We start from the raw sequence: 27,084 nt of genomic DNA on the forward strand, positions 1-27,084 counted from the left end.
AGAAATTCCAAGTAGGCACAAGTAGCCCTGCTCCCTGCTGCACAACAACTAAGCAATTCCTCCAGGCAATTCGTGGATGTGGTAAGAACACTATATTTCTGAATACAATGCATTCATTTAGTATCTTTTTTTTTTCCAGTGTAACAACTTTTTTTTTTTAAATCATGACATTTTAATATTAGAAATGAAATACAAATACACAGCAGAAACTGCAATGAGCCGGATCACTCAATTCTAGCACCAATTCATTTAATTCAATATTGGTGCAAATATTGAAACTATTTTTTAAGTACTAAATATAAACTGGACAAGTAATTTACCATTTTAAAATTAATTGATAATTTGTGATTTTTTAAAAAAATACTTTTTTTATTTCAGATTAAAAAAAAAAGATGAGTGAAGAAAACAAATCTGATGTATTGTCTGTGTCAGAGCAGCAGCCAAAAGCAGAGGGAAAGAAACTGCAGTTTAACTTAATACACAATTACCCGCAGAAGAACGCGGAGCTACTGAGCAGTCAGTATGGCTTCAATATATTTTTGGCTGGACTCCTGCTGATGTTCGCTTGGGCGATCCATGCCGTGGGAATTACAGACAGAGACCTGTTGTCTTATCTCATTACCTTGATGTTGATTCAAATGATCTGGATGTTGTGGTACATTTTTCGAAGTCAGTCTCTTCAACGGTCCATCATAGAGAAAGACACAGATGCCGGCGCAAGGTGGCTCAGATGTAAGTAAAATGTTCGCTTTTTGCTAGAGGATAGTACTTGGTTTTATATATTGAAATATTAAGGTGCAGATCTATTATCTGGGATGTAGGGTTTCAATTTGAAGCACCATTTCCCAAGGCGAGTAAAAATCATTTAATGGAAAAGGAAAGTCAAAAATCCGTTCTAAGCGTTGCCAATAAAGAGACTATCGGGGGAATGTAATAAAAGTCGGTAATGGAGAAACTATTCGCAATGCGAAAAGTTATGCCTTTGCGTGAACAAATTATGCTTTGCACGATTTTAATATAGCTTCTGCGAACCCGGAAACTGTTTAGCGACCACTTCAGACAGTGGAAGACCGTTTGCGAATGTTATAGTTTGCACCAATGCGCAGTAAATGTAATAAAACTTCTCACCGAAAAAGTCGTTATGATCGACACCTTCAAGCACTTCTTAAGAGTACGCAATTAATTCAAAATTAAAATTCGCAATGCAATAACAGTTTAAGGAACAATATTACATTGCGAGATGTGGATTTTTATTCTTATTGTTTTTCTCTTTGTGACTTTAATTACATTCCCCCGTATATCTGTAACACCAAACATTCCCTCATTAGTTTCTTCCGCAATATTAGTGCTGTGATCGTTTTAAATTTTTTTTTAAAACATGTATATAAAATCATACCCTAGTTGCTGTCCAAAAATTGATCTGAATAGGGCACACGCATGCGCAATGGTTAGGAGTGGTGCCCTGCGCATGTGCACTAGAATCCGGTGGGTTCCCTGTGCACGTTAGATGACGCCACGGGTGTAACGAGGGAGTGCAGGGCGGAAATGATGCGCCTATTTGAAAATGGCGGCGCCTTTAAACTGCGGGAAAACTTTGAAACGCTGGTGCGCAAAAGCTGTTATGAAATTACAGTTAATAATCCGGCGTTTCAGGAGGTGGCCTGATGTCACACATAATGGTGTAGGTTATATTTTTTCCGTTTCCTTCTCCTTTAAGCATTTTAAAAAAAACCTATATAATTGTTTTTTTCCGCCAAATTTATTTTAATTTAGTTACCATCAAATAAAAGGAACTTTTTCATTATTACACAGCAAAAGAACAAACGTAGGAATTGATAGTTTGAATAATACTCTATGTTCCTCCTGTATTTTGGGGCTGTTTGAATGATTTTCTGGCTAATTGATCCAGTACCGGCATTATCTTTTATGTTTTCATTTCTGAAATGCATGACGTAGGGATTTGGGGGTTCTCTAGCAAATGAACAAGACTGTATCCTATACAAAAGTGCAGCGGGGAATGCTCTGCAAGAATAATATCATGAGAGCATCACGGTAGATAAAAGTATGAAAGTAAAAACGTCTGATAAATACCATTATTTGCCATATGGCCTTTAGACAAGAATGTGACTTTTGGACGATTGCACAAGTTGAATCTAATTCTAGATTTAAATACAGCAAATTAAGCAGTTAACTAGCTTCCCTAAATCCTTTAAATATTTGTCACCATTTCTGTTATGACTAGTTAACGTACTCCATCTCTGAAAGTTTTTTTCCATTGGGTTTAGCTAGCAGGTAGTCAGTAAGTTATAGTAAAGTTTGTACTTGTATGATAATAACACTCACATAAATGCGAGCCACAATGAGGGAATTAGGGGAATCTGAGCAGTCAGTTTATCGTATGATTTCAAGAAAAAATATAATAAGTCAATGCTCCGATGTTGTAAGTCAAATGGGTGAACATTACTTTGTAGTTATTTACCCTTGGAAAGTTGCCTCAACTCTCATCAGTACATCCATTCTTCATCAGTTATCCATTCTTAACTGGGCACCTACAATATTACAGGTATCAGATTCGTTCTCTGATAACCCGTTATCCAGAAAGCTCCGAATTACAGAAAGGCCATCTCCCATATCAAAATAATCTAAATTTTTAAAAATGATTTCCCTTTTCTCTGCTATAATAAAACAGTACCTTGTACTTAGGGATGTAGCGAACGTCGGAAAAAAAGTTCGCGAACATGTTCGCGAACGTCCGGACAAAAATGCGAACGGTTCGCGAACGTTGCGAACCCCATAGACTTCAATGGGAAGGCGAATTTTAAAAGCTAGAAAAGACATTTCTGGCCAGAAAAATGATTTTAAAGTTGTTTAAAGGGTGCAACGACCTGGACAGTGGCATGCCAGAGGGGGATCAAGGGCAAATATGTTTCTAAAAAATCCATTGTTGACACAGCGCTGCATTTTGTGCTGTAAAGGGCAGAAATCACACTACGTCACTCAGGTGGTGTTTCTGGAGACGGTATTATTATTGATATTTAGACAGAATGTGAAAAAACTCACACAGCTAGGTGGCAGTGGTTTGAAGAACAGATGCAGATGAGAGATCAGCAGCAGGACAGACAGCTGCCCACAGCAGCTACATACAGAGCACTGCAGTAGAAGGTAGATTACTAGCCAGCAAAGCTACCTAACCTGAAATGTCCCTCAAATCCCTGCAGAGTTCTGTCCCTACAATACAGAGCAGTATCAAGTAGATTACTAGCCAGCAAACTTACTATCAACTGTCCCTCAAATCACTAACAGCTCTCTCCCTACACTAGCTCTTGCAAACACACACAGGCAGAATGAAAAAACGCTGCAGGGCTTCAGTTTATATATGGAAGGGGAGTGGTCCAGGGGGTGTGGGGGTGGTCCAGGAGGGAGAGCTTCCTGATTGGCTGCCATGTATCTGCTGGTCTGGGGTGAGAGGTAAAAAAAAAGCGCCAGGTAAGGCGAACCCGAAATGGCGAACGTCGCGCGACGTTCGCGAACATTCGGCGAGCGCGAACAGCCGATGTTCGCGCGAACAAGTTCGCCGGCGAACAGTCCGCGACATCCCTACTTGTACTTGATCCAAACTTAGATATAATTAATCCTCATTGGAAGCAAACCTAGCCTATTGGGTTTATTTAATGTTTACATGATTTTCTAGTAGACTTAAAGATCCAAATTATGGAAAGATCCATTATGCGGAAAACTCCAGGTCCCGGGCATTCTGGATAACAGATCCCATACTTGTATTATCTTTTATATGCCCTATATTCCTGTTTTTATGACATTTTACGTAGCAATTTATGGAAAATGTTTATCCACATTGGTCACTGTCACAGTAGAGCTTGCACTCTTATTCCCCTATCACAGACCGCCTGGGTCAGTGAGGTGTGTGAGGAGTCCTAAATAGAGCCATGTACTAAGTAGTACCATGTTATCCATAAAAACAAAAAAGGTGGGTTAGGTTTCTGGGTTAAGGTGAACTTGTTTATTGGCTAAGCTAATATGAAAACATGATGGCTTTGGGTAGTGCCCTAGTAAAAGGCATCAAACCCATAGCTGATTTACAAAAGAAAGGTGTTCAATTCCAAAAGCCACATTGCGATTAGTTTTAACCAGTCTGCTACAGTTTTGAAAAAATGAAAGCAAAGACCCGATCGGTTGCTATTTCTTGTACAATTTGTCATCTGCACCTTCAGTATAATAGCGAATATGGTAGGATTTGAAAAACGAATCACACAACGGCAAAACACATTTAAAGAGAAGTTAATTAGCCTGATAGTAAACTGTGCCTTAGTGATGTCATTGCTAGTGATGGGCGAATTTATTCGTCAGGTGCGAATTTGCGGCAAATTCCCCCGATTTGCCGCCGGTGAATAAATTCGCGAAACCGCCGCTAAAATTCACCGGCGTAAAAGAAAAAATGGACGCCGGCATCAAAAACAAGACGCTGGTGCTATTTTGCGAATTTTGCTGGAAATTCGCAAATTTTTAGGCGAAGCGAAACGCCCCAAATTCAGCCATCACTAGTCATTGCTCATAAATCTTTTTAGGGGTCAGTTTAAGACCTTGCTATTGTTTTTCTATTTCCAAACAAGCTAGCTCATTACAGCAAATTTAGAATTAAATTAAAATTAAAAATGTTTTATTGCTATGTGTTTTTTTTTTAGAATTGTTGCACACCGAGAGGGTGATTAACAAAAATACGAATTTATCTTTTATTTCATTAAAAAAAAACACGACCCGATTTTAGCTTATTTATTAATGAAAACACCCGATTTAATCGGATCACGGAAAAACACGATAAAATCAAGCGGAAACCCGAAACGCTCAAATGTTTCCAGGTTTTTCCCGAATTTCTCGAACTTTTGTAGTTTTTTTTTCCCAGAAAACCCTGAAAAAGTAGCATTTTCTGGCTAAACCCAGGCAAAAACTTCAAATGGATCTTTTGAGTTTTCTAGTAGAAATAACTCAAATTTCTCAAAATTTTAACATTCGGATTTTAATAAATAACCTCCTTAATCTACTTATAAATTACTTAATGTTTTCTTTTGTGCAATTTTGGATTGACATTTATTTGGACTAATCTGGGTTTAGGTTAAAGTAGCGGTTTCTTTGCTGCCATTTTTTGTCACCGTTTAAGGCTGCAATGACAGGGATGCAATTCCCCCTGTGTGAGCAGTAATACGTGAATTTAAGGTTGCTGCCTTCTGTTGTTTGAATACTGGGCATGGGATGGGTGATGTTAGGGGGCGGGGCAGTGCTGATACAGGGATTGGGCTATGACAGTCTGATTGGTGATCAGCTGACCGCTGTGTCATTTACATTTAGTCCTGTCCGAATTTCCTCATTTGGAAATCCGGGCAGGCACATTTTCACCTAAAAGCTCTTCAGAAAACTGGGTTGTCTGGGTGAAAACCAGACAGATGGCAACCTTGGTGGGTTTTATTTCTGCCACTGCAGTGTCACATGGGGTGGTAAAGAGCCACTGGTGGAGAAACTGCTTTAGGTGACATTATCCATAGGCATACCTCCCAACATTTTGGAAGTAAAAAGAGGGACAAAAATGTTTTCTGCATGTAGTGCTGCAATTTTTTTGACCACACCCATTTTTGTGGCCACACCCAGTAATTACCATGTTCATTATAAAAATTTGAAAATATTTCTCCTTATCTAAACTGTTAAAATTACTTATTTTCTCATCTCAAAATTGTTATAAAGCTTATCTTAGTTGCACCTGTTAGCTGTACTGGCCTCTCTGCCAAAAGTCAATTAAGTGAGAAACTTTGTTTCTTTTTCTGGCTGTTCAGTGCAGAGAAAAGAGGGACTTTCCAGTACAAATGAGGGACCTCAGGTTGAGCTGTCAAAAGAGGGACTGTCCCTCTGAAAAAGGGACAGTTGGGAGGTATGCATAGGTGGTGAGACCCCTAAAACTCTGTCCGTTCATCTTCCCAAACTCCAAACTATCAGCACTTACGTCCTATTTGTGCATGTCAAGAAATTAATGTTTATTTATTTCTACTTGTTTTTTTGTTTTTGTTTGTAAAATCAATTAAGTCTTCCAAATAGCTCAGCACAAGAATACAGCACCAGGCCAGATATAGGGGTAAACTGTAGTCTCTTGAATTTACCTACTGATATCACTATGTTTATGGTAACCATCCTCCGATCTATTTTCTTTTATTTTGTCTGCTCATGATCGAATCATGAACCCCTTCATATGACTTCTGTAAATTCCATATATTTCATAAATAATGATTAAAAAGTTATGTTATAAATAAATGCACTTGTTTGTGTTGGCTCCATTCTTATTGAAATTGGCTTAGTATACCCAGGCACATGTGGGTATAAGAAATTATTGCACACTGGAAGCAACCATCTGCTAGTCAAGGGTGTTTTGATTAAATTTGTTTATTAAAAACACAGTTTATATGCAGTTTGTGGCACAGCCCCCCCAAATCTCATATTTTTTTCAAATTCAAGTTTTCCAAACTCAGAATTTGGCAACTAAAACACACAAAGCTTTTATAGAAGTCAATGGGAGGTTATTACCAAATTAAGTCCAGACCAGGGAAGCCACGTTAATTCTCTGCATACATACAACTAAGACCTGTTTTTCACACCTGCAGATTACAGTGAATAAATTTAATTGGCCAATGAGTAGTGATGAGTGAATCTGTCGAAAAATTTGCGAAATGCATTGAAGTCAATGGGCGTCAAAATAATTTTTACGTCGGTGGCAATTTTTCTCGCTCCAAATGCATTAAAGTCAAAAGGCATATTTCTTATGGTGACTTTTTAGTCCAAATGCATTAGTCAATGGGAGTATTTTCTTATTTCCATTTTTTTTTCTCTGCAACATGTTTTTCACAAATCCATGGCTGCCGAAAAAATTTCCTCACCACTACCAATGACAATGAAGACTTTACAGGAACCTAATTGCCATAATCCCACCCCTATTCCAGCCTCCTTTAAAAAACAAAATAGGGCCACAACTACTTTGGACCCAGGTGACTGAGACAAGGCCATAACTAAAGCTGATGTCTACCTTGTATCATCCAAAGACTGGCTACTACAGTTTTTATTACTTCATCAGCTCTATTACCTACCTGAATGAATAGCCATATTCAGACATAGGGGCAGTAAAACTGCCCAAAAACTGCCCAAGGTGCCAAGAACCTACAACAACCTGCCCTAATTGTACATGAGCTCCACACTAACCTTCGCTTTCCCCGGATTTGTGCTTGATGGGAGTAATTCATGGTATTATTCCCCATAATAATTCGAAAATTGTGTTTTGCAATCTCTTATTCTAAGCAAAAAAGATTGCAACTACTCCAACCCTTATGATAATGGTCTCCAAGCAGGTGCTTATTTTTGGTTTTCGGTTGCAAAAGAAGTGTCCTGCCAAACAAAGCCTCCTCTAGTCTGCCAGTTCACATAGGGCTACCATATAGTCAATCACAGCCCTTATTTTGCACCACCCAAGAACATTTTTTCATGCTGTTGCTCCCTAACTCTCACCAACTCTTTTTACATTTAAATGTGGCTCATGGGTAAAAAGAGAGAGCCTTAACGCAAGGGTATCCAAACTTTTTGCAACGAGGGCCAGATTTGGTGAGGTGAAAATGTGCGGGGGCCGACCATTCAGCCTGACATTCTTTGAACCATTAACATCATTCAACTCATTTAAACAAGGAATCAATTAGCTGAAGCTAGTGATGGGCGAATTTCGCTTTGGCGAAAAATTGCCATGAAATACAAAAAAACTATGAAAATTCGCAAAATGCAAAATTTGCAAAACGGCCCGGCATTTAGTTTTTGAATTTTCGTGAATTCACACCTGGCGAATAAATTCGCCTATCACTAGCCGTAGCAATAATATTTGGGCACATTAGTGAAATGATCTGCCACTTGGTCTATACTGCTGCCTGTGTGTTGAAGGTGTTAGTAATAGACACGTACTGGAACGTAGTGACGCTCTCGCCTACTTCTTTAGTTTACTGTACTGGTACGTCAGTATGTCTATTGACACCTTCAGCGCTAAAGAAGTATGCGAGTGCAGTGGGTCACTTCGTGTCAATTGCTAACACCTTCAGCACACAGGCAGCAGTATAGATCAAGTGGCAGATCATTTCACTAATGTGCCCAAATATTACTGCCACGGCTACGTGATTCCTGATCGCACTATTAATTTCATGATGGAGGCCGAGGGCCGGTGTAAATTTGAAAACGGGCCGCATTTGGCCCCTGGGCCTGATTTTGGAAATGCCTTGCTTAAGGAATGGAGAGAGCTTGTGCTGAGAGTCCTACAGTACAAATCAAAAGAGGAAAATACAAAAACTATAAAAATATATATAAATATACTGTAAATAAATATTTCTCTTTTTTTCTCCATAATGAAGGTGGCATCACACTGTTTGCTGTTATCACCCTTATATTGGATTCTTTCAAAATTGGATATTATATTGGCTATTCAGAGTGTCTCTCCATAACCGAAGGAATCTTTCCAGTTACTCATACGATACACACCCTTCTACAGGTAGGAACCAGTCCGGTGTGATTCATTAAAGAATGCATTACAACTGTATATTTTCTTAAAGTTTTACAAATAACATACCTTCACATTCATCTACAATCCTCTTGTACATTTAATTGGGGGCCATTAAGTGGATGCGACATTTAAAGTACCTGCATTGTGTGTTTTTTTCCGATGTCCTTTATAGAATGAATTGACCATTGTTTAGTCAAAAAGTCTCTTTATCTAAATTGTTAGGTAGTGAATATTCATATAGCAGCTCCTTTCATTAAGGATGAGACCTACTATTATTTCCTTGTAGCTGCTCATTGTGATGGGCTTTCGCTTTGTTCAAGTGTGTATAAATGCCAGAAGACCCACAAGAAGAGACACATTACACCTTTAAGGAAAAAATCTAACCCATTAATAAGCAGGCTTTATTTTCCATTTTGGTTTTAAGGAATGCTTGGGTTTTAGTGATGTTTTTTTAATTATATACCTTTCTTCCTTTTGTAAAAGTTGTATTTGAATTGCTTATGTGTGGGGGAGGGGTGGAGCTAGGCTTCTCTAGGCAGTAGGCGTGGTCTTGTTAACTGTGTTTCCTTGCCATAGACTTCTTCAGGACAGAGTCAGACCTTTAGCAGTTTGTGGACACAGTCTGCTCTAAAGTATTATCTGTAGGGCAAAATAAAGCTGGGAGGGTTGGTTTTCAATGATGTCTTGCCACAATGCCAGCTTACGCTTTTATTAGATTTTGCTCCATTTAGTGACAGAAGGCAGAGTTTTACATTGGTTTTTATAAAGTATTTGTTGTGTTCCAAACATAAAGTGATGTTAATGACTTTTACTCAACAAGTATTACTACTTACTGCTGGCAAGACTGGATGCCATGCATGCATTTTATAGAAAATATATATTTTGCGTAAATAAGGAAACTCAACAACCAGAAAAATGTCTAGATATTGTATGGTGTCATAAAACCACACTTAGGGGCCCATTCATTAAGTTCGAGTGAAGGAATAGAAGAAAAAAAACTTCGAATTTCGAAGTGTTTTTTTGGCTACTTCGATCATCGAATGGGCTACTTCGACCTTCGACTATGACTTCGACTTCGAATCGAAGGATTCGAACTAAAAATCTTTCAACTATTCGACCATTCAATAGTCGAACTACTGTCTCTTTAAGAAAAAACTTCGACCCCCTAGTTCGCCACCTAAAAGCTACCGAGCTCAATGTTAGCTTATGGGGAAGGTCCCCATAGGCTTGCCTAACTTTTTTTGGTCGAAGGATAATCCTTCGATCGTTGGATTAAAATCCTTTTAATCGTTCGATTTGAAGGATTTAATTGTTTGATCGAACGATTATTCGATTATTCGAACGAGTATTTACGCAAAATCCTTCGACTTCGATATTTGAAGTTGAAGGATTTTCATTCCCCAGTCGAATATCGATGGTTAATTAACCCTCAATATTCGACCCTTGATGAATTTGCCCCTAAGTGAAGTAGGTATGAACATGCTTGGGCGATTCTTCTAAAAATGATTTGTGCCTTTGAAGGGATATTACCAGATAATTTATTTACCAGTAATTGATTTAGAAATCCTTAGACCTCTAGTCTTACCAGGAAGATGCTCTCATCAGAAGAGTTATGGTTTGAAGAATTGTCAAAAACTAAAAATGACAAATTTTCTTGAGACGTTTCAGTTTTTGTCAATGTTCAGCAACCCATCCCTTTCTCCTAGGTTAATAAAATGATTTGCTACCCCCAAAATGTGATGTTATTACTAGGGGTACTTCTATTCTCCTTGTGTATTAAGTGAGAAAAAGGTATTATAAAAAATAAAAATACTAGTTCCACAATTAGCTGGTGGAAGTACAGAAGGTGTGATGATTAAGGATAAGACCTGATTACCGAAAGGATACAATGACCTGATTTCATCTGAAGCCCTAGAGACTGCTAAGCAAAGGTTTACAGCACTGGTTACCAGACTAAGGAGATACACCAGAGAAGCAGAGGCCTATACTCCCAACTCCAGTGCAACAACAATGTAACAAAAGGAGCCACCAAATACAGAAACTGGACAATACTGAAACATATGGGAGAAAGAGAAGACAAATAACACCCAAAGTGGCTGAGAACATTGCACAGTAATCTCCCAGAACAGCAACCAGTGATCATTAAAGAAGCAGACATCCAAAAGAGGGTTAAAAGCCAGACAGCACCTGCCCAAACATGATCTACGACTACTGTCTTATAAAACTAATGGCAGTACATGAAAGCCTGGCAACACAGATGAACCAGCTACTAGCAGCAGGCTCCCACCCAGAGTAGTTTACCAAGACTCAAGGTTGAGATACAGCTTGGATTTACTAAAGGAAAGCCTATGATTCAATCCCACAGGCATGGATCTGTGAATGCCTGGCACTATACAAAATCAACACTAAGGGTCTTCCTCGAGAACTCCATGGGACTGTGGAAAACATCACTGGAAGCCAACTAGCCAACTCAACACAAGTGGCCATCAAGTGTGACATATATCAAGGCAATGAGCCAATGTGAAGTCCTGGAAGCTCTTCAAAATATTTGGAGGTTTCCATCCCAAATACAACACTCAATAGAGTGTGCACAAGCTGGAAGCTGGCTGCAAGGGTCTGATGTTTTTGGGTGAAACCCAGAGCATCCAAGAGTACATCAGAGACAGACTGATAAGGGAAATCCAAAGCCAGCAATAGTCAAGGAAAAAAGATCAAGCAGAGGTGCCATGGCAAAATACCCTGCATACCATTGACAGATAGCTGGGTTGGATTACAAAAGGAAATTCTACCAGTGGCTGGAAAAAGCTGGATTTAAAGACAACACTAAGGCACTGATTATAGCAGCACAAGAACAGACACTTAGCACTAGATCCATAGAAGCCTGGACAAGACAAGACCGAAGGAGCAGACTGTGCATAGAGGCTTCAGATACAGTCCAACACATAGTGACAGGGTGGAAGATGCAGGCAGGAACAGTATATGCTAAACAAAGTAACTGGCATTGTCTACAGGAACATCTGCACAGCGAGATGAGATAGGAGATGCCATAGAAGTCCGGATGGGAGATGCCATAGAAGGTCGTGGAAAATTATAGGGCTAAGATTCTGTGGGACTTCCAGATCCAGTCTGACAGGCAGATACTGGCAAATCAACCAGATATTGTTAGTAGTTAGTAGACAAGAACCAGAAAATAGTGGTAATAGATGTAGCCATCAAGCAGAAGTAGTATGAAAAACTGGAAAAGTAACACTACCTGAAAGAGGAACTAGATATGACCTGGAAAGTGAAGGCCAAAGTGGTCCCAGTGGTAGTAGAGCACTTGGGACTGTGACACCTAAACTGAGAGAATGTCTCCAACAGATCCCAGGAACAATGTCAGTGAACTCTGTCCAGAAGAGTGCAGTGCTAGGAAATTACTCAAAATCAATTGTTCTCACTGTGTGAAATTTTAGAAAGAATTTTAAGGCCCATGGCACTGTAGCCAATCTTCCAAGACATGAACGCAAGAAAATAAAAATCATGCAGAAAAGGGCATCAATCAGCTTCCAAACAGATTTAAAGAATATCTAAACCTTAAAAATAAGTGAATGTAAAATTGATATCGATTGATATCCTTTAAGCTGACTTTCAGACTTCAACTTCTGTCAAGATTACAGTTGATGTAAAAGTTTAGGCATACTTTGGGAAATGGGAAAGTTGCACAGTATGAAAGCCACTCTTTGCAGAGGAATCTAAGATTGGTTTGTTTATAATTGTTTTGGAGCTAATGAACTAAAGTGCCCCTTATAGAAACACATCCTTGAGTTCAGCACATGTTTTTGGTGTTTGGCACAAGAGCTAGTCTTATCTCGACTTTCGTTCAATATCTTTTCCAGTTTCGAATAGTTTTGAAATGTTATCAAGATATCTGCTAATTAGAGGGCAATTAAAGCTGTTTTTCTAACATTTACCTGCCTGGTTTTTTTCCTGACAGAGCTGGGGCACCTTCCTATAGGCAAAGGCCACATGAGCTACTGTATATAATCACTCCAGTAATGTAAAACCTAAAAAACATGAGCACATTTGTAATTACTCCCAGATTATTTGCAGGGATATTAAAGGAGAAGGAAAGTTTAAAACTAAGTAAGCCTTATCAGAAAGGTCCATCTAAATATACCAGTAAACCCCCAAAGTAGTGCTGCTCTGAGTCCCCTGTCAAAAGAAACACTGCATTTCTTTCCTTCTATTGTGTACACATGGGCTTCTGTATCAGACTTCCTGCCTTCAGTTTAAACCTCATTGCCCTGGGCATGAGCATGCTCAGTTTGCTCCTCTTCCTCCCCCCCTCCTTTCTCTACTGTAATCTGAGCCCAGAGCAGGGAGAGACTCAGGCAGGAAGTGATGTCACACCACGTTAATACTGCATCTCCTATCCTAAACAAACAGAGAGTTTCTAGAGATTTTTACTCAGGTAAGGTAAAACATTCTACAGAATAAATATAGCATTCTAGCTTGCACTACTGCAGCTAATCTATTGGCAATAAAATGTCTTCGTAGCTTTCCTTCTCCTTTAAGATGGTGCTGTGAATCTGTTAAATTGGCTTTATATGCTAAGATTGGACATTTTTAGACAGTTTTAATTGAGCAGGTATTGCTGAAAGCAGACCATCTTGCATTCCTGTTGATCACAGTCCAAAGGGAACATTTTATTTGCCAGTACACATTGTTGGTAGCTCCATAATGGATGTAAATTGCAGATCTGATCAATTATGATTGTACAGTATCCTTCTGATCAGCCTTTATTTTTTTTTATTTGTCACAGCAGTGTATAGCCACCTTTAAAGCACTTAAATGCATAGTTTTCTTGAGAATACACAATATGGGTCTGTACCCACAGACACTTAAACATGGGCTTGACTGGTGCAGTTTTATCAGCTCCCATGCTTATAGGAGAACTAAACCCTAAAAATGAATATGACTAAAAATGCTATATTTTATATACTGAACTTATTGCACGAGGCTAAAGTTTCAGCTTGTCAATAGCAGCAATGATCCAGGACTTCAGACTTGTCACAGGGGGTCACCATCTTGGAAAGTGACTGTGACACTCACATGCTCAGTGGGCTCTGAGCAGCTGTTGAGAAGCTAAGCTTAGGGGTCGTCACTAATTATCCAGCAGAAAATGAGGTTGGTCTGTAATATAAGCTGATGCTACAGGGCTGATTAATAAATTCTGATGCTAATTGCACTGGTTTCTGTGCTGTCATGTAGTAATTATCTGTATTAATTACTAATCAGCCTTATATTGTGACATTTCTATTCTATGTGTACTGTATATTGTGAGTGGGTCCCTAAGCTCAGTAAGTAACAGCAGCACAGAGCATGTGCAGTGAATCAGCAGAAAAGAAGATGGGGAGCTACTGGGGCATCTTTGGAGACACAGATCTTTACTGCTAAAGGGCTGTGGTTGCCTTGGGCTGGTACAGAAACCTCAAATATAATGTACAACATTTCTAGCCTACTTCTTTAGTTAGGCTTTAGTTCTCCTTTAAACACACGTTTAGCTATGCATGGTTATATAGTTTCAAGGCAAACTTTCACTACTTGACATCTGAGCTGATTTACAAAAACGCAGTGCAAAGTGCAAAAAAAAAAGTGCAAGATTCCATAGCTTGAGTTAGTAGGAGTTAAAGAAAAAAGTAATCACCGGTACTCTTATTTCTTCATTTGATTATGCCCTCTATATACCAAGAAGCGGCATTTGCATATATATATTTTCGATATTGACAGAAAGACACCTATACCCAGTTTGAATCATATGCCAATTAGACACCTCCTCTCTAAAACTGATGATCCCGACAGTTGCATTTACCTATAGGCTGACACATACTAGTATTTAACGCTAATGATTTGGCTGGCTTTGAGTCTCTTTTCTTTGTGTTTAATCATCAAAATTGCTCAGTGTGACTTAATCCCAACACATGGAAACTGTCACAGATACACATTCTACTGATCTAGATCATTATCTTAGATCAAATAATCAACTTGGAAGAAGACAAGTGACTTATGCACCCATTAAAACACAGATGGAGACATTAATGGGCCGATTCACTAACTTTGAGTGAAGGATTCGAAGTAAAAAAACGTCGAATTTCTAAGTTTTTTTTGGGCTACTTCGACCATCGAATGGGCTACTTCGACCTTCGACTAAGACTTCGAATCGAAGGATTCGAAGTAAAAATCGTTCGAATATTCGACCATTCGATAGTCGAAGTACTGTCTCTTTAAAAAAAACTTCGACCCCCTAGTTCGCCATCTAAAAGCTACTGAAGTCAATGTTAGCCTATGGGGAAGGTCCCCATAGGCTTGCCTAACTTTTTTTGATCGAAGGATATTCCTATGATCGTTGGATTTAAATCGTTCGATTCGAAGGATTTTATCGTTCGATCGAAGGAATAATCCTTCGATCGTTCGATCGTACTATCTGCGCTAAATCCTTCGACTTCGATATTCGAAGTCGAAGGATTTTAATTTCTAGTCGAATATCGAGGGTTAACTAACCCTCGATATTCGACCCTTAGTGAATCGGCCCCTAAGAAATGTGGGACTTTGCAACATATGGAGATCCAAGTGGGCATGCTTTAACTTATTTACCAAAACATAATTGAAATCAAATTGAAAAGTTTTCTATAATGTACCCTTTTAGTTAATAGTCAGATACTGGGTCAGATTCTTTAGAAAAATATGGGGCCCTTACCTGAGACTGTTTGTGAAATTACCATTTCATTTTGTTGTCTGTATTTTTACTTTCCCTGACTGTATTGTATGTGCTGTCACAGAACATGTTACTTTATCTGCTTTTCCTTATTTCCATTTATTCTCTGCATGCTGAATGTTTCGGAAGTCTTGACGTGAGTGTCTATATGCAATCATCTTTTCAGAAACACATTTGTGCACCTTCTGTTTTTATTGAAAAATAAAAATGATTAAAAAAAACAACTTTAGGCATTTGCAATGGATTCTACTCACTCAATTTTCAAAAATGACACCATCAAAACTACAGGCGAGTGAGCAATGGACAGGTACTGTAAGTGGGCTGGACATTTGTTGATTTATAGTATTGTTGTTTGATTACCCAAAATATCATTTGTATCTTTTCATATAACATAGCCCTTTGCTCTTTTCTTTTATTCTAGGTTTACTTCTTGTGGTTTCATGCCAAGGACATCATTCAGTCATTTAAAACACTTGAAAGGTACAGTGAAATCTAATTTATCAGTGTCTTATCATCTATACATCTTTGGTGGGTGATGATCCCTTTGGTTCTCCACGTTTAATTATGACCCAGTTGGTTAAGACATCTCTGCTCATTGTCCCTCCGTTTTCTAATCATATTTAAAAGGAGAAGGAAAGGCTTCGTACACCTGGGGGTGCCAAATGTTAGTCACCCCCAAGTGAATGTATTTACTTACCTGAAACCCCAGGCCGGTGCTCCTATCAGCAGAAAACTGCACCGGCCCAGGGTTATACCAGTGAGCACCACGGAGCCATCCTCTTCCGGTGTCTTCTTTCTTCAAATTTCCGCGGGGCAGATGCACGTGCAGTTAAATGAAGTAGCCGACTTTTTAGTTAAATTTCGGCTTTCTATTGTACTGAGATTGCGCAGCCGTGTGAAGGAAAGAGGAAGCTGGAGGAGGATCGCTCCGTGGTGCTCACTGGTATAACCCCGGGCCGGTGCAGTTTTCTGCTGATAGGAGCACCGGCCTGGGCTTCCAGGTAAGTCAATACAATCACTTGGGGATGCCTAACACTGGCACCCCCAAGGGTACAAAGCCTTTCCTTCTCCTTTAAAGGTTAGTCCTAACCAAAAATTATTGTCTTGAATGTTTAAAACATTGGGTCTTCGGAATAAAGGGTCTTTCCATAATCTGGATAATCAAGAAGAGTGAGGTAAAGAAAATGATGAATGTGATAGTCAGACCAAGTTCCTTATCATTAATAAGTGCTACGGACTTATGAAATGACCACCTTGTACCCTGTCATATTAATTGTCAGAGTTTAGAAGAAGATTACTCTGTTTAACATGGTCAGCTGATAAAGGGCAGTTGAAACCATATCACTTTAGCAGGGAAGATCTATGTCTCCAAAGATGCCCCAGTAGCTCCTCATCTTCTTTTCTGCTCAGGATCGGACTGGAGCCTTGGGGGCCCACCAGGGCTGCAAAGGAAGGGCCCTCTTGACAGTCCCCAGCGACCCCCTCCAGACCTCTGACTCCCTGGCCTGGCGCGTGCACTGCGATATTTGTGCATGCGCGGACTCTGCGTGCTGCAAGCACATGTGCAGAATGTGCGGTCAGGCTGCGCAGAATTATTTCTGTATAGGGCATTGGGGGAACAGGTCTGGGATGGCGGGGGAACAGGTCGGGGGAACAAGTCCGACACTGTTTCTGCTGATTCACTGCACATGCTCTGTGCTGCTGTTACTTACTGAGCTTAGGGACCCACTCACAATATACAGTACACATAGAATAGAAATGTCACAATATAAGGCTGAGCCCACTGAGCATGTGAGTGTCACAGACACTTTCAAAGATGGTGACCCCCTGTGACAAGTTTGAAGTCCTGGATCATTGCTGCTATTGACAAACTTTAGACTGGTGCAATAAGTTCACCATATAAAACATGGCATTTTTAGCCATATTCATGTTTAGGGTTTAGTTCTTCTTTAAAGCTACAGAGTACAATGCCATTCTTGACCATTCCATGATTTGGGGAATCGTTTGGGGAAGGCTCTCTTTCAGGACATTAATGCCCCCATGTACAGAATGGGACAAATGGAAGTGGAACAACTTAACTGACTTGCATAACCCCTGGGCCGGTCAAGTCAGTAGACTTTTGAAAAGTAATTGCTGAATGTTGGCTGCTGACAACAGCAAGTGCAATTTAGCCTCTATATTTCTAGTGAAAATGCAAGCTAAACTTTTTTTCTAGATGTATAATTAATCTCTGTAGATGGCTAGTGTTATTGTCTCCCTGGCAACTGATTATCACTCAATACATGGAGTCAGAGCAATTTAAACAGGGAGTGAGACCAAGTATTTCATGGTTACCTTGCTAAAATGAAAGCTCTGTGGATCAATTGTCTAATGCACAGGATTGCATCTTTAGGATGGGTTGTGTGTTGTAAGAAATTGCACAATGCCAGATTTTCATGCACGTAACAGCCAACAGGCCACTTATCTGGATTTTTGTTGTTAGTTTGCAAAACAATCCATCAATGGCATCACTCAATCTGAGGTACAGCATAGAGAAGCCCTTCCTACAGACTAATGACCTTCAATTTTTAGGTGTTGTGTAGTTATTCCTGCAGCAGACATGCAGTCCATTCTGATACAGGTATGGGACCTTTTATCCAGGTCTGGACCTGGATCTTTCCGTAAATTTGATCTTCATACCTTAAGTCTACTAGAAAATCATGTAGACATTAAATAAACCCAACAGGCTGGTTTTGCTTCCAATAAGGATTCATTATATCTTAGTTTGAATCAAGTACAAGGTACTGTTTTATCATCACAAAGAAAAAGGAAATCATTTTTAAAATTTTGGATTATTTCATTATAATGGAGTCTATGGGAGACGGCCTTTCCGTAATTCGGAGCTTTCTGGATAACGTGTTTCCGGATAAAGGATCCCATATCTGTATCATCTTCCTCTTACCATGACTGTGTTGCACTATAAACTGATCACCTTGAAAAAAACCCTTATTATTTGCAGTTTTTCTGCCTTCATACGCCAGCAATTGTTCTGTTCTCCCTGCTGATTTCTATTTCTCATTTCTCATTTCTACTGTTACACATCTTGCTTTAGAGATTATCAGATCAACCAGGATCAATATAAATCAGGTGTAAATTACCACTATGAATCATTTAGATTCTAATCTTAGCCAATATAAGCACAAAAATGCCTACGTCAGTTTTACTATATAAGCTTTGTAATGACAGAAGATTAAAAGACTATTACAAACCGGTTCAGTTAGATGGATGGATTTGGGTTGGCATAATATGGGGTTGAACTTGAAAGCACATTTATACCTCTTACCTGTCAAGTATAGATCCTGTTAAACATACACTATGGGGCACATATACTTAGGGTCAAATATCGAGGGTTAATTAACCCTGGATATTCGACCGTCGAAGTAAAACATTCGACTTCGACTTCGAATATCGAAGTCGAAGGATTTACCGCATTTAGTACGATCGAACGATTGAAGGAAAAATTAAATCCTTTGAATGATTTTTCTTCGAAGAGAAATTGGCTGGAAAGCCTATGGGGAACTTCCCCATAGGCTAACATTGATGTTCGGTAGATTTTAGGTCGCAAAGTAGGTGGTCGAAGTTTTTTTTAAAGATACAGTACTTCGACTATCGAATGGTGGAATAGTCGAACGATTTTAAGTTCAAATCATTTGATTCGAAATCGTAGTCGAAGGTCGAAGTAGCCAATTCGATGGTCGAAGTAGCGAAAAAAATACTTCCAAATTCGAAGTATTTTTTATTCTAATCCTTCACTCGTGCTAAGTAAATGTGCCCCTTTATGTAATACATATATAGGTTGCACTGTAGAAATATCTACAAATTCAGAATGTCATTGCAATACAGTACAGGTATGGGACCTGTTATCCAGAGTGCTCGGGACCTGGGGCTTTCCGGATAACGGATCTTTCTGTAATTTGGATCTTCATACCTTAAGTCTACTAGAAAATTATATAAACATTTAATAAACCCAATAGACTGTTTTTGCTTCCAATAAGGTTCAATTATATCTTAGTTGGGATCAAGTACAAGCTACTGTTTTATTATTACAGTGAAAAGGGAAATAATTTTTAAAATTTGGATTATTTGATTATAATGGAGTCTATGGGAGATGTTAATTCCGTAATTTGGAAGTTTCTGGATAATGGGTTTCCGGATAATGGATCCTATACCTGTATATGTAGTATATATTCTATTAAAGATAATGTATGTCTGCTTATAAATATATGTGATATATGAAGATGTCTACTAATTTACATAGCAGACTATGGTCACAAACTTTGCACATCCATATAATAGGAACATCATATTCTAGTTATTATTTGTCTTAATGGGTTCCTAATATGACCATGCAGCCCATGATCTGTGTTTCAGGTTTGGTTTGATCCATGCTGTGTTTACAAATCTCCTCCTCTGGTCAAACGGAATTCTAACGGAATCAAAGCACGAGCTAAATGAACACAAGGAGAGGCTGATCACCCTTGGATTTTCCAACATCACAATAGGTATGAATGGCAATTGAGGGATTACTAGTAATTGTGCTCCATTTGTAGAACAGGGAGACAGATGTATATTGTCCCTGTGCCCTTTTATTATCAACCCTCTTCCCATTTTTCTAATGTTATTCTCCATCTTCTTCACTTTTTTCACTGTTCCATTTTCTTTTGCTCTCCTCTTCTCCATTCTCTTTTTTGCTTTCATGGTCTAATTTTTATGCTCCACTTGCTGTTCTGGTCTATTCACTTATTTTCATTAGTTTTCACTATGGTTTTAGGTTGTTTTTTTTTGCCTTTGTTGCTCCCCCTTGTGGTAACTTTCTGGAAACAGGAATTCCCATAGGGAACATTTATTCCAGCAGAGTAGGCACAAGCTTTCGTGGTCAACCCCTTCCTCAGATTGGACCTGAGGAAGGGGTTGACCCCAAAAGCTTGTGCCTACTCTGCTGGAATAAATGTTCTAAAAGGCAAAGCCAAGTGTCTGGTGTGCTTCCTCCCTATGGGAATTCATGTATGAGAAATTGGCTTAGAATTAGCCTGAGGAGTTGAATGCACCCTATGGAAAGAAAGTAAGTGGTGTGCCGAAGAAAAATGTGTTTTGGTATATATTGAACTTTATGGAAACTTCATGGAGGATCCCAGGCCCATCGTTTTTATCAGTCTGCACAGTGCACTTTGTTTCTGTAATCATTCCATAGTGGTAGCTTCCTGGAAAGTTATAAGATGTACAGTATGTAGGTGGGTGGATGGAGTCAGCTAGGGAATAGCAATTTGCTAAGTGTTGGGTTGAGTTGCATTGCATCGAGGTGTAAATATTAGAGGAGAATGGCAACATCTAGGACACAATGTTACTTTCATCTGGTCAGTTCAGGTAGATTACTTTTTGCAGTTAGATGGAAACTACACAGCCAAACGTAGCCTCACAACTTTGTCCTCTGCCTTCAGTTCGAACACCTACTACTGAATTCCAGTCTCTGGAAGCAAAGTAAGCAGAACGATTTGTATGGACTGTGGGATATCTATGGCAAACAAACCTAACATCACCATGTGCAAGTCAGACTTGATCCAACCTCACTAAATGTTCTTTTGGCTGAATGGAAGCAAATCCCACTAAGAATGTTCCAAAATCTTGAAACTCTACCCATAATAGTTGAGAGCAAAGGAAAGAGCAACTTCATGTTAATAATCTTGTTTTGGGATTGGGAATGAGATGTTAGAGAGGCAGATCTACAGTTACTTTTAGAGTATTTAAGGAGGGACTGAATAAGTGTGGATACATTTAATGGGTGCTCAAAGAGTGCGAGATTCAGAAAGTCAGAGAGTCCTCCTCAAACTCCAAAGGACTCCAAAAGTGAACAGATTTAAGTGGAGGAAGTTAGACAGGGAGGGACACCAAAAAGTGTCATTGATGAAATAAGATACAATGATAATGTGATAGGAAGTCTACCCAGCACAATTTCCCTGTATGTTGACTTGTTTTACTATTAGTATAACTTTCTTGTATTTGAACCTTTGCCACATGCAACTATTTTTACTTGATCTGGGCTATGTAATTATATCATTTTCCTAACTGGTTTATAATACCTCTCTTTTGTAGACCACCATACTCCTGAATGCAACTGCACCTCCAGTGTATGTTCCATATTTTCACAAGGAATTTACTACCTCTATCCATTTACAATAGAGTACCATATTCTGGCCTCCACCATGCTATATGTCTTGTGGAAGAATATCGGGCGTACAGTGAAGCACCATCAACAGCAGAAAATCCATTTTAAATTCCATGGCATAACCATTGGTACAATTTTGGGTCTGATTGTTCTAACCACAACAGTTGCAGTTCTGGTGGTATACCTCATCCAAATTGGACGTTCAAAGAGGAAGAGTGAGCTAGCGCTTAATATGTTTTACCTTTATGCTATTACAGTGTTAACTCTTATGTGCACGTCGGCTATCATTGGCCTTATTATATACCGACTGGAAAATAAGTCACTGGATGACAGCGAGAGTCCTGCTAAGAAACTGGACTCGGATCTTTTAGTTGGCTCTGCATGTGGCTCTTGGCTTATATCTTGGGGATCCATATTAGCCATCATCTGTGCAGAGACCCATCCAGAATACACGTGGTATAATTTGCCCTACTCCATACTGGTCATAATAGAAAAATACATTCAGAATTTATTCATAATCGAATGCATACATCGCAAAGAGGAAGAACCAACAGATGACAGATCTATTGAAAGAATCTTTACTGTATCCACACGAAGCACTCTTTCCCTTGCCTCCTCTTCGTATGACGTTTTCAGCGACTCTGTGACCATCTGCAACAAAGAGTTTCCTTATATTTCCAATTCAGACGTGCCCATTGCTGAAGACCGCGCAGAGGAACAGAGGAATCAAGACAATAATAACTCCATTAGACTAACGCCATGTAAGGTTTCAATTCACACCACCAGACAGGAAAAACTCAACAAAAAGAGAAGAGTCTTGAAAAACATTGCAGCATTTTTGTTCCTCTGCAATATTTCAGTAAGTATATAAAAAAAAACATAGTCTTCTTATATGTGTGTTTTGTTGGTATCCTGAAAAGCATCAGGTTGATAGATTCCTGTTTTGCTGTACACAATAAAGCAGCGTTTCTTTGAGGGCCGCTTAATTCTTCTTTGTTTGTACACTCAGTACATTGGTGCAAGGTTCAAAATAAAGGTGCTAACCCTTAGGGGCCGATTCACTAAATTCGAGTGAAGGATTCGAAGTAAAAAAACGTTGAATTTCGGAGTATTTTTTGGGCTACTTCAACCATCGAATGGGCTACTTCGACCTTCGACTACGACTACGACTTCGAATCGAAGGATTCAAACTAAAAATCGTTCGACTATTCGACCATTCGATAGTCGAAGTACTGTCTTTTTAAAAAAAACTTCGACCCCCTAGTTGGCCAGCTAAAAGCTACCGAAGTCAATGTTAGCCTATGGGGAACGTCCCCATAGGCTTTCCTAAGTTTTTTTGATCGAAGGATATTCCTTCGATCGTTGGATTAAAATCCTTCGAATCGTTCGATTCAAAGGATTTAATCGTTCGATCGAAGGAATAATCCTTCGATCGTACGATCGCAGAATTTGCGCTAAATCCTTCGACTTCGATATTCGAAGTTGAAGGATTTCAATTCCTAGTCGAATATCGAGGGTTAATTAACCCTCGATATTCGACCCTTAATGAATCAGCCCCTTAATCTTCACTCTTTCTCCCATGTCATGCACAGCAGTGACAGCCTACTAATAAGAGATTTTCAGGCCTCTGTTATATAGTAAGTGCTGCAACAAAACATCCAGTAACACTGTACACCTGAAAGATAATTATGTACTTTCTTTCCAGAAATATATTAACAGTAATATACTCAAGTGTTAGGTGTATTATAATAAAAATGTAATTTAATTGCCTACATTAGGTATAATTGCAGGGGGCAATTCTAAATATTGTAGGATGTGAAATCTCACATTTATCTACAGTCTATCTATTTTAAGTCAAAGAATCCAGAGAATCTCTTAACTGCTGGGAAGAGATTAGGCAGCCTTGCCATGGATTATGTGTAGCAAGAGTATTGCTGACATCAGTGTTTCTACAGTAAATTTCATTTCAGATTCAGCTACGAGCATATCCTGTCTTATGTGTCGGGACATAGATTTCCTGCACAAGTGCAAACAAAAGTGGAGTTCAGGTCACCCTTGCCTAGTACCATAGTATTTATACATCCATGGAGGAGCCAAGCTTGTAACTGCAGTTGGGTTCAATACATTTATACAGATCACTGTCACACAAGCAGTTTACTTTTAGGTGCCTAAAAATATCTTTTGCTGGTTCAAAGGCTGCAAATGAGATGTAGTTGTTATAAATACATCCATGCCAATAAACCAAACGATCTATAGACTAGTTAAGCATAGTAGTTCATGTGAAAGAAGATTCAAAAGTGCACTAAGGGGCACAAAGGCATTTTACAACCAAAAATCTACCTGTGCTGCGTGGGCAGCATCGGAATGGTAGGGTCCATCAGGGGTCTGCCCTCCCAGGCCCAACACCCCACAGGCCCCCCTCGCCAATGCTACATTTAAATGGGGTTGTTCACCTTTAAATTAACTTTTGAAATTATATAGGAATTAATATTCTGAGATAATTTGTAAGTGGCCGTCATTTTATTTTTTTATACTTGTCAGTTATTTAGGTTTTTGTTCCTCAGCTCGCCAGTCTGGTATTTCAGCAGCTATCTGGTTGCTATCTTATTTAACCTACCAACCAGGCAGTGGCAAAATCGGTAATATTAAAAGGAGAGGACCTACATAGAAAGAGAGAGAATAAAAAGTAACAGGCAATAGGGCATTGTACGACATAGTAAAAGTTAACTTAAAGTAGAACGTTACCTCTTGCGCCAGACTTGCCTTCGCCACCTCAGAGTTCCTCAAAAAATAGTTGACAATTTTTCTAAGTCCCAAAAAACACTGGCGTCTTTTTCTTTTTCAGGGTGAAAGGCTGAAAAAGAGCGTAAATTTTTTTGGGGTAACCGGCTTCCCCTCTACATTTCCTTTATGGCACAGGAACTATACACTGGGCACACGTGTAGGGCAATATAACAACATTATTCTTTTATTAAGATTTCCCGGGCTTGTGTAGTGTAATGTATTTGCTGCAACATATACGTCCATTCAATTTTAACTTCCCGCGTATGCAAATTAGGCAACGCTAGCGCAACTTCGCTTGGGACAGTAACGCTAGTGCAACTTTACCAGCGTTCGGCACCCTGGACGCAACTTTGGATTTTAGCGAATTAGTGTTGTCATGGCGAATCTACGCATGGCGAAGTGTTGCACTGTGAGCGAAGCCATAACTGGCGAATTTTTGGAGGTTAGTTTATTTACCCCATAGGGTTCAGATATAGAGCAAGCTTACAAAAAGGGTATACACATCATCCCTCCCCACTAGTGTATTGTATACTTCAACCTGTAGATATTAAGCAATTAAATTCTAAGGCACTATTCAGACCCCTAGGGGCCACACAATTTAATTCAAAAGTCCAAAAGGCCTCTCATTGTAATAACATGCGATCAATATTGATATTGACCTGGAATACAGTCAATAGGGATACACTTGAAGGATGATGCCGGATGTTAAACCTGCAACCAATGTTGCGCCACAGGCTGCTTCGATATATCCTTTTCATTTTGCTTAGGTCCAATGCGGCTCTGATTGTCGATCAATGCATACTTATTATTTTTCTTAACTGTCTTTTTCGTTTGCCACAATAAACGAGTCCACGAGGACACTTAAAATTATACAGACAACATTGCGTGATGTACAACTGAGTCTATGTCTTATAGAGTAAGTCCTTCCTGTATGTGGATGAGAGAATCTATCCCCTATGATGAGTGTGTTGCACATTACACAATTTCCGCATTTAAATGATCGCATTTTCTGTATTCCCTTCGGCAAGCTATTATATTTACTTACCGGTTCAGTAGGTGATAGTAGTTCCTTTAAGTTTTTATTCCTTTTATTCCTATGACCAAAGCGAATCCTATATAGATATATATAGTTTGACTCGTGACCAAGATAATGTTCATATCTGAAGGCTATGCATTGTAAATGGAACGTAGGAGTTTCAACCGTTGCCAAAGGGAGTTTTCTTTTTAAATAGTTGTAATGTTAGACAGAGAAAAGTCACTGGCAAATTGGTGCATCCTGGGTAAATATCACATTATTATACTAGGGCTGTTGATTTCTTTTGTCATCGCTGTTCAGCAATGCTTATTAATTATTACTATTTGACTAGTATTTAGGTTACTTTATCATAGGTGTGACCCATGAGAAATGAAAACTGAACTGATTCCTTACTTGTCCCTTTTGTTCCTAGCTCTGGATCCCTCCAGCCTTTGGATGCCGGCCTCAGTATGACAATGGATTGGAGGAAATTGTTTTTGGTTTCGAACCCTGGATTACCGTTGTCAATCTTGCCATGCCTTTCTCCATCTTCTACCGCATGCATTCTGCATCTTCCCTGTTTGAGGTTTATTGCAAAGCCTAATACCAACAATAAATGAAGAGAGAGGAAAAAAAGGATTTTTGGACCTTATTGATGGTTACTTGTTAATAATATTAATGTGGTGTAACATTTACCTGCAGACGCTTAATGGTGTGTTGAAAGGTGCTTTCCGATACCTGGGTTTTTGCTGCCTGAATGCAGTCATTAGTAGGCCTCACATGTTCCCAATCACAATGTATGTTATGTTTCTAAATTACATTCCAGATAATACTTTAATAATGAAGACAATTCCACCATATCGTATGTCATTATATTGGCTAGTGTACAGTGCGCCCCCATATTATTTTTAATGATATGCATATTATAATAAATTCATTTTAATCTTTTTACAATGACAGCCATTGACATATAATAGTTATTGTGTATAACAGCCCGCTTTCAATCAGATCCAGCAGATCAGTCTCTGTTCAGTTATCTGTACGGTGTCCTGCAGGCATGGCATTATGGGAAACCAGTAGATTTTTGGTCAACAGCCACTAGAGGGCATATATTGAACATCCGGGATTTATTTTTTTTCTACACCTGGGGCAGTGGTCACCTGTTAAAATAAGTGATGCCACAATTGAACACAATGGAAGCTAATAGATGCTACTTTCAACAAATATTTATTGTTTGCTATTTGTATTTATTAATCTGCTAGTGAATTGTAAATGCATTTTCTCTGCATAAAAGAGATTGTAATCGTATCTTTCTTTCATTATTGTCCACTTGGAATCTTCAGATGGAATATTTAAGACAAAGGTGAAAGGACAAGCAAAGTGTTATTCCTTAGGAGGGATTATTTTGTGTCCGGCTTTCTCCATCTGCTGCCAAACATTATAATGTGTGTGTGCCACTTATCTAATCTAAGGGAGTTGTAGTAATGGGGCAAACATTTTCCACTCTCTCCAGTAACCCATAGGGGTAAATTTATCAAAGAGTGAAGTTCCGCCACTAGAGTGAAATTCCGCAGCTCTCCATTCATTTCTATGGGATTTTGAAAGGCATATTTATCAATGGGTGAAGTGAAAGTTCACCCTTTGATAAATACGCCTATAAAAATCCCATAGAAATGAATGGAGAGTGGCGGAATTTCACTCTAGTGGCGGAACTTCACTCTTTGATAAATATGCCCCTTAGTATC

General features: G+C 39.1%; 1 protein-coding gene across 1 annotated transcript; it reads left to right on the forward strand.

The window, feature by feature from the left end:
- On the forward strand, positions 1 to 26,846 carry otop1.L (otopetrin 1 L homeolog). Its single transcript, XM_018228642.2, has 7 exons — positions 1 to 81; positions 379 to 732; positions 8,436 to 8,572; positions 15,760 to 15,818; positions 19,749 to 19,879; positions 21,468 to 22,399; positions 25,773 to 26,846. Exons 2-7 carry the CDS (start codon positions 393 to 395, stop codon positions 25,941 to 25,943), a joined length of 1,770 nt encoding a protein of 589 aa, XP_018084131.1. The 5' UTR covers positions 1 to 81; positions 379 to 392; the 3' UTR covers positions 25,944 to 26,846.
- Positions 26,847 to 27,084: the final 238 nt, after the last annotated feature.

This window comes from Xenopus laevis, chromosome 1L, assembly GCF_017654675.1.
Source record: "Xenopus laevis strain J_2021 chromosome 1L, Xenopus_laevis_v10.1, whole genome shotgun sequence".
Taxonomy (NCBI): domain Eukaryota; kingdom Metazoa; phylum Chordata; class Amphibia; order Anura; family Pipidae; genus Xenopus; species Xenopus laevis.